Genomic DNA, 13,209 nt, shown 5'->3' on the forward strand with positions numbered 1-13,209 from the left:
GCTCTAACAGGCGACAAACTCCCCTCGCCGATAACAGATAGTCTGTACATCTCATACCACATCTGCAAATACTACCCGCACCGGCTCCCCCCTGCTCACGAGTCGGTCATCAGAAGCATCATGATGCAACTACACAAGATTTACCCACTGCCTCTTTCCGTACCATCAGAAGACATTGGGAATAAGATTCCATGTGAGGCGTCTGAGGAGCTTCTTGCCACGGACACGAGCCCCGCGTACAGACAGGCCCTGGGGTTCAAAAGGGAATTGTACGTTTACGTTTGTGTTTGTCCATTTTGCATCACCTGCCGAGCCTAGTCCATGGCCCTTTAGCTAGACGCCCACGTTATGGCTTTTTTGCGTGACTTCTAGACATGAAGAGGCATGATTTGATGCCTGAAGCTCTAAAAGTGTATACGGAGAGTGCAAAGGGCGGCCCGGAATGGGACCAGGTGATGCATGGACGGGCTACCGTCTGGAGCGTGGCCATTGGACACGTTCATTTATTGCACCCAACGCGACTGATGTTCGTTGGCTGTAACATGTCGAAACAATTGCAAAGAAGAAAAGAAAAACACCCAGCGACTACCTAGTAGTTAGGCCCAGGTGAGAGTGTAGGTGACCCGGCCATTGCTCGCCTACCTGGCCTGACTTGACCTGACCATTGCTCTATACATATCTAGAGCAACAGTTAGGGTTAGGGTTAGACATAAGATGACATCGACTTGTAACTCGGCAAGAGCAATAGTCCGGTCAGTCGGGTGGTATGCACTTTTCGGCCGAGATGCATGCATAAACGCACCAATGAGCCAAGCCGTGCGACCCGCCCACTTAAATCTCCAACCTCAATTGGCGCCTTCGACAACACCATCCAATCCTTCTCCGAACCCCCCTTTATAACCACCTAGGTACCACCCAACACAAACCAACAACTGACATGTCGAAGCGTGGCGATCTCGGCCGCGTCGTCGTCATCGGCGGCAACGGCTTCCTTGGCCACCACATCGTCAACCTCGCCCTCTCCCAATGGACAAACCAATCTGTCTCGTCCATCGACCTCAGGTGCCAGCACAACCGTAACTCCTCCGCCTCCTACTACGAATGCGACATTACCAACAGCGAGCGCCTACTCTCCCTCCTCAAGGACCTCAAGCCCGATGTGGTTATCCACACCGCCAGCCCAACCCTTAGCAGCGAGACTAAAGTTGTCAAAGAGCTCTTCAAAAAGGTCAACGTCGACGGGACGCAATCTGTCGTCGAGGCCTGCCAAAAGGCCGGCGTCAAGGCCCTAGTTTACACTTGTTCCGCAAGCGTCATTAGCGATGCCCAAACCGACCTCAGAAACGCTGACGAGCGGTGGCCCGTGATCCGCGGCGACCAGCAGACTGAGTACTACGCCGAGACCAAGGTATCACGAAACTTCCCCATCCAACTCCTAGCACAAAACAGAAAGCTAATACCAACACAACAACCAGGCGGCGGCCGAACAACTTGTCCTCGCGGCCAACCGCTCCCCGCCGTCGAAGCTCCTCACCACATCCCTCCGCCCAGCGGGCATATTCGGCGAGGGCGACGTCCAGGCCCTGCACGGCTTCGTAAAAGCCTACCAGACCAACAAGTCGCACATCCAGCTCGGCGACAACTCCAACATCTTCGACTTCACCTACGTCGGCAACGTCGCGCACGCACACCTCCTCGCCGCGCACGCGCTCCTCGTCACCGCCTCATCAGCCACCCAGCCCCTGGACCACGAAAAGGTTGACGGCGAGGTCTTCTTGATCACCAATGACTCGCCCTGCTACTTCTGGGACTTTGCGCGCGCCGTGTGGCGGGCCTGTGGCAACGAAACCGGCACCAGCGGCGTGTGGACGTTCGGCAGAGGCACCAGCCTGACGCTAGGCCTGCTGAGCGAGATCTTTTTCAGCATCATTGGGAAACCAGCCACGTTTACAAGGACGCGGGCTAACATGGCGACCATGACACGATACTACAATATTACAAAGGCGAAGAGTGTGTTGGGGTATGAGCCGTTGTGGACGCTGCAGGAGGGTGTGGCGAAGGGCGTGGCTTGGTTTATGAAGCAGGGCGAGAACAAGGCCTAGTTGGACGAAGCGGTGAAAGTGAACGAGCATATATTGACGGTAGACGGAGGCGCTAGTCAGTGGTGAAGAGGGTGTAAAAGGGGAGGATTACTGCATGTACGTTTTTAAACAAGATATAATGCCCTACGGCGCTTAATAGCTTCACCCATGCCAAGTACACACATGTTCACCAACACGGCACATTTCACAGGTCACCATGATGCACATGTCGCGGAGCCCATTCATCTCCTCTATTGCTTGCTGCCAACAGGCCACCTAAAACTACCTATCACCAATGTCTCGCTATGAAAGTTCTCACATCCCAGGCGTTCACTCCACAGTCCTCTCGCCACTAAGTGACTCAAACGCCCATCCTTTATACAAAAGGATAAACATTGAAGAATGGTTTTTGGTAAAAAAAAAAAAAAAGAGGATAAAATTCTTAAAAAAGACAAAGAGTCGAGGCACAGCTGTGGTGTATCAGCCCCCTCTTTTTTTTCTCGTCTCCTCTTCTCCTCTCATCAAGAAATGAAAAAAAAAAAGGTCCACAACACGCCATGCTGAACTGAAATAAAGGTGTAACTGCCATAATCGCCGACTACAGGCAACGGTTTCACCCAAAGAAAGAACAACAGTTCGCCAGAACAAGAAAAGGGACAAAAGGCCTCCTTGGCACGCTCGAGTATGCATTGACTGAGAACGCCTTCCGAAGACTAATAAAGAATTTTAAAAAACGTCGCCAGCTCCATGGGAGATATCTGCCTCATTTGATATGAAGGCAAGCCCGACAATAAGGCTCAAGAAAAAAAACCAGGAGAAAAATGGCAACTCTGTCGTCACAAGCTCCCTCAAAAAATACCGACAGACAAGAGCATAGTCGGCTAATGAAAGAATGTGCAAACAACCACCAAGATAGTCATGTCCGCATTATCAATGATGGATGGTACGATGATGGCTAAGAAGGCCAGAGAGGGTTCGGGAACAAAACCTGGCGAAATGAAAGAAAAGAAAGAGATATGGGATGGGGGACCTTTTGTGGTTTATCGAATGACCAAAGTGAGAATGTAACGCCGTTAATAATGCATATGGCTACACCCAAAACCATACCTTTTTGTATGAGCAAAAGCGCCATGGCTAAATTCAGCTGCACGCCTTGAGCGCGAGTATATAGAAACCCCGAAAGCGTTAACGCTCATCATATATTCCCACCAACACCGAGGCCACCGCCCCGACGGCCCCAGGCGGAATTGCGCCAATCACCGCGCTGGACGTCCGTATCATCCAGATGGCTGTCAGAGTGGTTCAGCCTAGGATTGTACGGTCCTCGAGCATGGTCCCCTGGGCCCGGCCATCTTTGGGGTGGTGTCGCCTGGCCTGGGTTAACTGGTAGCGCCGAAGGATCTTGGACTCGGCGTACTGTTCTTTCACCTTGCCAAATGGACGGGTCGGTTTCCACCCGCTTAGGAGGAGATCGGGTTGACACATCCTGTCTATTGTAAACTTCACTGATGTCAACAGCTGGCAGTTGGTCCCTGCGATCTTGGAATCGTTTGAGGATCTCCTTTGTCGTGATCTCCCCGCTGTTGCTGAAGATGTAAGGGTCGTTGAGTAATGTTAATAAATCGTCAGGGACCTAGACATTGTCACATTGTCAGAGACGTGGTTCATGTCGTTGTGCTGCTGTGGCCTGGGTGTATTCCATGGGGTAGCAACTTACCTGACACATCTCCTCGATATTGTTGATAAGCATTTCCACAGCGTCTATGACATATATAGCCTCACCATCCAAAGCGGGGGCTTTGTTTGGGTTTGTCAAGATATTCGGTGCGATGACCGTGGCAAGATTTCTGATGTCCATCTTGGATCCGACATCATCGTCAAGTTGGTGAAAAGATCCAGCCCACTTCAAAAAGGAAAATAAAATCTCAAGACTATCACGATGACTCTTTGGCAAGAGGCAGCAAGTCAGGTGAAGACACTGCTTTCTCCTCTCTAAATCTGGGAGCTTTGCCACAGCGATCCAGAGGCTGTACAACTTGTGCGTCATGAGAGGGTCGGGGAGATCTCGAAGGTACCGCTTGAGCAGCGCTGCCAGTTGAACAACAGGCTGCTCCATGAAATTAACAACGTCACAGCCCTCCTGGTTGATCTTTTCGACCAATGCCTGCTGCTTCTTGATATTGCCGTTCTTTCGGAACACACCTTCAACCGACAGGTCCATCTTGCGCATTGAAGCAATAATGTCATCCACAATTGCAGGAATCCGAAGGGTCCCGGGACCAACGCCATCAGTCGAGTCGGCGCCGTCTCGTTCGATAATGATTTCCAAGGGGACTCCAAAAACGCCCTTCTTTTTTATATTCTTGTTTTTGTCGTTCTTAAATGCCTTACCAAGGTTCTTCCAGAATGTTGGTTGTTTACGTGATTCAATAAAATTTAGTAACTCGTCGAGCGTAAACTCTTGCTCAACCAAGGGGTGCATTGTTAACACGGCCAAGTGCCGGACGTTAAAGTACTCCAGGCCGGATAGCTCAGGGAAGAACTTGCGAACCATACGTGTGGGGATGGCCTCGGCAGCACGAATATCAGGGTCTCTCCCAGCAGATTGAGTTCTTTGATGGCCAGGAGGTCGAATACCGTCGACTCCGGGACCACGGAATAGATCTTGGCGAGCGTCTCGGTCACGCTGTTGTTGCTCCCGAGATTGCTCCACAGCAACGATACGGGGAATATCGTCCAGTGTGATGGCATCATTCTGCCCAAACATCAAGTCTGTCGAGCCTTGCAAGTCGTTCCTCAGTTCATCGGCTCCAGCCGAACTTGGTCGAGGACCTTTCCCATCGGCATCCATAACGCGAGAGGATCGTGCCTGGCGAACACTCGTGGATAAATGGCGATCAAGGCGGGTACTTCGCAAGCGTCGCACCTCATTGAGTGTATTTTCGTATGTCGATTCGCGGTGATTATTTTCTTTCTCTCCCGTCCCTGCATATGACTTCGATCTGGCATCCGACGCAAGGAACGGCGGCGCGCCTGGTTTGTTGTTTGCGGCGGCGGCTTGGATATCTCCTGCCATATACGGTAGTGTGCCATTGCTGCGAAGAATGTCTAATAGTCGAGCCAGGGCCACCTTTAACAGAAAAATGTATTGTCCGAGTTTTGTAACGTGCTCGAATGGTACTTCACCATCCGTATTGACCGCGACGCAATTATTGCAGTATACCTTCCCGTCAAATGCATTATGTCGTGCTTCTCCAAGAGACCTCCCTAGTTCTTTTCCACATCGACCGCACTTGACGCACGGAAGATGCCATCGTAATTCACCATTCTTGGCGCATTCATCCTCGATCGAACGCTTACAAAAGGCACAATGATCAGAGTCTTTGGCGGAGAGGTTTGCACCTCCCATTGTTAGTTGCATTAGACTTTCATCGGTCTTGTACGTCTCGAAGTCGTTGAGGTCATTGAGAAGCTGTTCAAGCCCGCCATGCACCCCGTTATCTCGTTCCAGGCGCAACGCTCCCTGGAGACAGATTCTGATCAAAAGTTTGAGGTAATGAGCTAAGCCGGTAACAAGAGACAGAAGTTCCTGCGTAACACCAAGTTTTCGGACGCTTGTGTCTTGGGCTTTTGATAGCAATGAAAAGAATGAGACAATCTTTTTGCAGAGTAGTTTGGCTTCGCGTCCATATGATAGGCCTGTATGGGGTAGTGTCAGCCTAAAACATCTCTGATACGCCCACTAGAACTCCATTTTCATTGCGTTGGAGCTTACCCTTTTTGCTGTGTGATAGTACCATTCGGTCAAGTCTATCTGCTGACTGGAAGAGGACTTCGACATGCCATATGAAACGCTTCGCTACAAGGACGCCGTCAACATAAGCTCCGTTGCTGACGTGGAGGAGCATATCCGAAATGCACGCTGCAGAGGACTCTTCAAACGTTGAAAGAACGCTCCAAATGCGGTAAACCTTTTCTTCCATTCGCTCTTCTTCAGTCCGGATTCGTTCCCTGGCGGCATCGTCCTTTGGTTCTGGCGGGGGTTCTTCTGGCGTATCACTCGGTTGGCCCAGGCGGACATTCCAGAATTTATGAATCATGTAACATTCCGGATGCCAGTGCTGATTTTGGCCATTGCGGAATATTTCCACAAATTGCTTTAGGATGGCTGTTTGACAACCATTGCACCGTTGGGCAAACTGAGTTGAGTAATGGTAATGGCAGTACACGTGGCCATCATGTTCATAGTAGCTGTCTTGGGCTCCGAAAACTGTCGAGCAAAGCGAGCAAGTGAAATGATCGACGTGGTACTTTCTATCCAGGGCAGTGATGTAGGACCCTCGCAGGGCTCCTCCACACTGATAGCAGAGTAAGCCTAGTCTTCGAAAATAGTCCGTTTCACAAAGGGGGTATGGCCCGTCGCCATTCTCGTCATCCGCGGGAAAGAACTTTGATGCCACAATCTCACCACAATCCTGTGTTTGGTCGATTAGTAAAATGACCCAAGGGGTATTGTGCACGTTCGTGTGAGGACTAGGGCGGAGACAGGATAGAGAGGAGAAGGTGGTGGGTGACCAAGGCTTAATGCCTTATCCAGCCTACTTACGCGGCACTTGAAGCAATCCAAATGAAAGGTACCATCCAGGGCTCGAACAAATTGGCCAGTCAATGGCTCTCCGCACTTTTTGCAGATCCTCAACTGGCCACTGGCAGTACGCCCATTTCTTTGTCGCGATCGATTCCTCTCCCCGCTCTTGCGGGGCTGAGGTTCGTCAGTCCAGGTTCCTGGGAAAGCTCCAGGCATGCTGGAGCCAGAATTGGTGGGCTTGAGGTGATAGGTACTATCTGGCGTTCTTGAACCCCCATTCTGCCAGTTCCTATCGTTTGCGTAGCCCGAGTCGGATCCTGGGTAGTCACTACGAGAGCGGTCGGTTGAAGGCCGGCCGTGATCCGACGCCATCGTGGCCAATGATGCAGCGACGGCCTAGCTGGGCAAAGACGACACTTGCTTCTCCTCGGGGCAAAAGGCAGCTGCCTAGTCGTCGAGCCGTCGGTATATGTTATGCTGGAAACCACACAGACACGCGATGTTGCGTCCGAGTGTGGTCTCGTCTCAGCGCCAGGTATACAGCAAGAAAGGACGAGGGAGGAGTCTCTCGGTCGGCATCAGCTATGTTGGACCCCAAGAGCAGTACTGGTGCCAATTGGAGATGTCGGGCGGAGGAGACAACGATGCGCAAGGCGTACAGGCACACTGGCGGCGAAGAGTCGAGGGCGTATGATTGTTCGCGTGACTGCCCAACGGCTTCGAGTCTCGAGATCGGGGCTAAGCTTCGGAAAATGGGGCGAGCTGGGCAGCGGCAGCGGCAGCGGCGTGATGACACTCGGAGGGCACAAGTCAAACGGATGTGAATAGCATGTAAGGCTGAACATGTAGAAGCAGTGAAAGATGCAGGAGGCGGGGTTCAGTCGTGGCGGCGACGTGGACGATACGACGGCAGAAACGATGGGTAGGTAGTGATGTCGGTCTGGCGTTGGTGTTTGGCCGCCAGAAGTTGAGGAACGGAGAGGGACCTGAGGGACTGAGGTACTAGCGGGACCAGTGGGCTCAATTAGACTGGAGGGATCAATCACTCTCGAGACATGGGGCTGAGAGCCGTGAGTGAGTGGTTGGGGACTGAGGAGCCGCGCCAGGCGGCAATAGCAGCGGTGGCAAGCATTGACGGTACAGTGGTAATAGTCGTGAAGTACTCTGTACTAGCACTGGGCCAACATTGGAGTCGGAACTATTTTGGGGGGGCAGCCTTCTGCTGATTGGAGGACTGGATAAGTTGGCGGCTGGGGGCTGATGTGGTGGGCAGCGGTTGAATGGCGCCAACGGACAGACGTGCCAGCAGTCTGGTGTCTGGTGCGTGACAGCAAACCTGCAGACTGGACAGCAACAGGCGGCTACTAACTGCAGGCGACAGGACAGGACAGCGGCCGCCAGGCGCTGGCATCTCAACTGTGGAGCCTTCAATGTCCCGAGGCCCTGCAGTTCCAGGGAAACGGCCACCGTACTATTGATGCTAAAGCCTTTGAGCCTCCAACATTGAAAGTTGAGCAGTACTACAGCGCTATTGGAGCCGACTGATACTCCGTACACATGCAGTACCGCCGCCAGTGGGACTTCGGGTCCATTATTGCAGCCTGGCAAATGCAATACTAGTTACTCCAGAGTCCATGCTGCGCTGCAACACTGCATACCAACTGCGCCAATAAAGGGAAGTCCTGACTATTGACCGTTCTTTCCAGACTTCTTTTAAACCGTGTTAATTGGAAGCAAGTGCATCCGCACACTGCACAGAGCAGCCACTCCTCCCGAACTCCGTGCTTCATTCATGAGTCCGTATGTACCGAACAACGGTCGAAACCTGCATGTGCCCTCCATATTCTCCAAGTCTGGGTTCGAAGATAATTTATTGTATGCCTGCTTGTCCACTCATTGGAGAGGTGCATCAGGGGCAACCTCACGAGGGGGGCTGCACCGTCTGAGCAGACTGGAGAAAGGGGGCCGATTTTTCTCTACTACGTACTGTATGTATGATATTACCACGACCCTCCGTAAGTGTCTTGTCTAACATCGGATTGGCCTTCTCCTTGTTGGCATTGAAAGTAGGGCGGAGACTAAATTGGTGCAGCCGGTCTAAGATCAACACATGCCAGGAACGTCCTCAAAGCGCACAAAGGACGACGTCCCGTCAGAAACGACCCTCGGATCCACAGTACGTAGGAGGCGGCCCGTTAACCCAGAGGGAAGAAACGTCGATGGAACTTGACATTGGGACGTGAGCATGACGGACCCGTACCGTAATTTCCCCAGCACGGCGAAGGATGGCCAAGAATGAGACTCCATGCTCGGTTGGCACACCCCTTCATCTCCCAGGCAGCCAGCCTACCAAATTGAGTCGAGGGTAGTATCAAGTCGGACTCTGGCACTTGAACCGGAAAACCACTGGGCAACTGAACCGATTTCACAGCGTTGTACCCGAGATCCCTCGTGATGTCTGTACAACGGCATGCAGGAAAAGGGTTGATTCCCAGTCCCCGTCCCGCCCCGTACCACCAGACATGTTGCGCCCGCCAGGTCTTGGGTTGGGGAGCGCATTTCTCGCTACACAGTACGAGGTCCTCTCAACCTCGGTGTGGTCACTTGCTTACCTTGGTAGTAGTTATCATGCATCCTACCGAGGAACCGCGCAAATCAGCACATCTAACACGCATATCCGTGATGGGGTTGAATACGAGAAAATAGAATGAGCAAGAGACGTGGGCAGTCCTTTGGTGGCGGTATTTCAGCCACAAGAGCCACAGCCAGGGCTGGTTTTCTAGGGAGTGGATTTTCGTGATGACGCATCGCGAGACGGACATTGTTTACCTCATTGGGTTAACGTGCCACTCCTGCCTCCTCACGAGGTATTTTCTATCCGTCGGCCAGAGCTATGCTTGGATGCTCTTCAGTCACGGTGCTTGGTAAATAAGGACGCCAAGTCGGCCATGGATGACTGAGATTGACTCTCGTGGGGCATTTCAAGTAGGCGTCGTGTTGATGGTGTCAAACGGACGGTCCCGTCGCCCACTTTCGTCGAGGTCTCGGAGCCGACTTATACGGCTGAAAACGGCGTCGAAACCAAAGGGCATGATAGCTCTTTGTCGCAGCTAATTGTAGATGCCACTGCCGCTTCATTAGTTGAAGGTTAAATTCTCCGAAACACCTTTTGTGGGCCACCTGGTTGTGGGCTGGAGAGTTGTGAATCTGTGATGGAGAAGCCGAGGGCGGCAATACTTCTATTAAGCAACATGTCTGGTTGATGGCGAGATTCCGGGCCGCAAGGTGCAAACATGGATGCGCATGCTCTGAGACCGCACATGTGCTGCCCGGACGCCAGCCCGCATTCCTCATTCCTCATCGTCCCATGGCCTGCCCTCCAAAGTCGCCCGCAGACTGGAACCGTCGAATGGACCAAAACGGACGGAAGGGTCGCTCGTCCAGGCTGCTCCCAGGGAGGCAAGCCGCCCCCTTTAAGCCCCCAAGCAGCAGCAAGCCAGCAATCAAGCACATAATTTGACGTGAGCATGAGGGGGAGCAACACAAAAGCGAAGGCCTGTTGCATGCCAAGCCTGGGAACAACCAAAGTTTATTTGGATGTGTTGTTTCCGCCTCAGGCTTGCCGCAATACCACCTTGTTTTTTTGGTCCTATGTCTTAAAAGATGATTAAAATTCTTCGTGCTGTGTAACCATCTGCCGGGGTTGAATCGGACGACGGGGCGGCGCAACGTGGAAGTGGTGGCCGTTTCATCCCATTGCGGTGCTTCCTGTCGTTGCCACGGAAGAACTGCTTCGTTCTTTGGCCATGTTGATGTCGTGGTCAACATGGCAATGCAGAGGGTGATGGAAAAGAGGGAGAGGGGGGGGGGGGGGGGGATGGAAGAGACAGGCTTGTCAGCAAATATATTCATTATCCTCATGGTTTTGGTTACGCCGTCGTTGTAAATTAAATACTACAACGAACGAGATGGGTCAGCCTGTATATTACCCATCAAACAAAAACACTAGTCATGCTCCCATGGCACCAAATCAAACATCTTTCCCGTCCAAAATTTAGAGAAATAGCAATCTGCCCATGGATAAAATCATTTCCCCCTCACAAGTTGCCTCAATCTCTTTTCAATCACCTCCCTCCCTTCCAGCGTGCCCCAAACCTCGTGTCCGGCCCCGTTGACTATATCCCACTCCTTCAAATTATCCGTCACCGTCGTCAAATCTCTCTGCTTCGCCTCCCAGTTCTTACTCCTCTTCACTTCGACCCCTGAGCTAATCACTACCAGGGGAGTTTCCTTCTCTTGAATCTGGCGACTGCTCCTGACATCGCGCTTTGTGAATGAATCCAGCACCAGACTTTCCTGGAGCTTGGCAAATATGAATTTACTCCCTTGCTGGGCGGATCTTCCATACACACGGTCCTGGGACGTACGGCCCTTGAAAATGGCGCCCGGAAGACGGTCTAGTCCCAGGGGGGAGATGATGCCACGGAGCCAGAGGAGGAATCCGCGGGTCGGAGATGCCCATGGACCAAGCAAGTCCTCGTGGAGAGGATCGATGAACAAGAGACCCTTCACGTCATGGCCATGGCGGGAGGAAAATACGCGCGAGTAGAGAGAGCCGGAGCCTGCACTGGCAAGAACCCAGGGCCCCTGCTCGCCGGCTTTGGCGAGAGCTTCGCTGAGAACATCCACTGCGAAGCCGGCTGATAGAGGGGACGGTGCGGTGTCTGACCATGCTATTCCCGGGCGGTCGACGAAGCAGTATCGTGAGATGGAGCCATTCTTGACGGCGTTGTCTGCAAGGGGCCATAGGCCTTGTTCGACGGGCCGTTCTCCCCCCTCGAAGAGCACAGTAGGAACTTCCTCACCATGTGACTTGGTCCTGTTTCCGTGGCAGAATACGTGAATGCGATACTTGTTCCCGTCAACACTGTACATTTTCCCGGGAGCCGAAAAGCCAGCATCCAATGCGCGCAGAATAATCGTGAGCGTGATGAGGACGACGGCAACAACCATGACGACAAACGCAATGGTTGACACGATGACCGCCGACCATTCAGTCAGGGTGCGCCTCGTCTCAGCGCGGCCCGTCAGCCTCTCTTCCTCCTCCTTCTTGCCCCATTTGACCATGCGGTCTGTGAGGAGGTTCCAGAGACTCATGAGCAAAGCCCAAACGACGCTCACAATGCCTACCCATCCTTCCTCGTATCGCGTCTGCTGCACGGCAAGGAGGAGAACCATGTCGAGAAGTAACAGGAACTGTAAGCTTAGTCAGTCCGCGCGGATAAATACATAGGCATATATATGTAGGTATATATCATATGGCCGGTCTTCCAAAATGCACTACTTACCGCCATGACAAAGGCCAGGATCCGAACGGATTTGCTCGGCACGCCAAAGAAGATCAGGACAAAGCCCAGGTTTGCCATAGTCAAGGTCGTAAATCCAAAGGCAAAGAAGCCGCTGCCTCGCGAGTGCAACCCCGGTGGTGTCGCAAAGGCAGAGACCAGCAGGAGAACCCACCAGACGAACGTTATAGCCGTGAAGACCAGCGTCAGGTAGCGCAGGACACGGATACTCCATAAATTATACGGGGATACCGCGGGGTCGTCTGGCGTGAGCAAGTTTCGGTTCGAGTCTCTGCTTGTGTCGACACGATTAGGGAGCAGACGGGTATGCTCATCGGGGGGTGCGATTTCGGACGACTCGTCGGTAGCATCGCGTGGTTCTCGATCCTGTTGGCCACCGTCTTTCGTTTTACTAAAGAGAGGCATGGTGTCTCAAGGCTCTTCGGAGGCTAGGAAAAGAGAGGTAAAATAATTTTCTCAAGAGGTAGAGATTCCAGATTTGGCCCGATATGGCCTTTTATAGGAGTATACAGTACAACGGGCAACCTGCGAGTCTACCTGAAGCGGACAATTGTGCCTCTTTGCTCTCGAGGGTCAAAAATAAAAAAGGTATGCGCATGGATGGACGTAGAGGGAAACGGGCCTCGGTCACCTTTTTGTTTAAACATTTCGCAATCCCCCTCCGCCCGGATCAAGAAACATATGTGCCATCGCCTCTGCCCGTCACATCTGCCGTGATCTGAGGCAACGTCTACGTCATAGCCAGATTTGCCGCAACCAGGAAAGAGCTCTGACCAATCAACAGCACTGGCGGCGACGGCTAAGACTGTTCTGAGTTTTTGCTGTCCAAGCTGTTGTTCGATCGATTGGCTGGTGCCACGCCCCACTTGTCCGGCAAACAAAATCCGCAGGGAGCGTTGATGATCCACCTCTGCCGTTGGAGGAGTTTATACCTAAGTTTAAGTTTCGTGCGCCCATGCATGTAACCAACTACCTAGGTACCGGAATATTAATTTGTACACCAACTTCTGGCGATTGGCTCAGTCGTCTTCCCTTGACAGCTCCAACATGTCAGCGGCGGAAGCAGTATTTTACCATGTTTGAGGGGATGCCTGCAGCGCAATGGCATCGGCACGCATCCCTCCCGGATGGCCCCTTGGCATATTTGGAAATCGCACATGACTTTTCGCTGACT

The 13,209-nt window shown here is 52.5% G+C and overlaps 3 protein-coding genes across 3 annotated transcripts; 1 reads left to right on the forward strand and 2 right to left on the reverse strand.

Annotated features, from left to right (window-relative positions):
- Positions 1-937: 937 nt before the first annotated feature.
- MAA_07206 (3-beta hydroxysteroid dehydrogenase/isomerase) lies at positions 938-2,102 on the forward strand (the record flags this gene model as incomplete). Its single annotated transcript, XM_007825204.1, has 2 exons — positions 938-1,408; positions 1,476-2,102. 2 exons carry the CDS (start codon positions 938-940, stop codon positions 2,100-2,102), a joined length of 1,098 nt encoding a protein of 365 aa, XP_007823395.1.
- Positions 2,103-3,276: 1,174 nt separating this feature from the next.
- On the reverse strand, positions 3,277-7,041 carry MAA_07207 (Rho GTPase-activating protein domain protein; the record flags this gene model as incomplete). Its single annotated transcript, XM_007825205.2, has 4 exons — positions 3,277-3,714; positions 3,799-5,780; positions 5,857-6,556; positions 6,688-7,041. 4 exons carry the CDS (start codon positions 7,039-7,041, stop codon positions 3,277-3,279), a joined length of 3,474 nt encoding a protein of 1,157 aa, XP_007823396.2.
- Positions 7,042-10,755: 3,714 nt separating this feature from the next.
- On the reverse strand, positions 10,756-12,440 carry MAA_07208 (mitochondrial integral membrane protein; the record flags this gene model as incomplete). The annotated part of the gene is made up of 2 exons (XM_007825206.1): positions 10,756-11,925; positions 12,018-12,440. The coding sequence occupies 2 exons, from the start codon at positions 12,438-12,440 to the stop codon at positions 10,756-10,758; spliced, it is 1,593 nt and encodes a 530-aa protein (XP_007823397.1).
- Positions 12,441-13,209: the final 769 nt, after the last annotated feature.

The sequence above is a fragment of the Metarhizium robertsii genome (assembly GCF_000187425.2).
Source record: "Metarhizium robertsii ARSEF 23 chromosome Unknown MAA_Scf_5, whole genome shotgun sequence".
NCBI lineage: Eukaryota > Fungi > Ascomycota > Sordariomycetes > Hypocreales > Clavicipitaceae > Metarhizium > Metarhizium robertsii.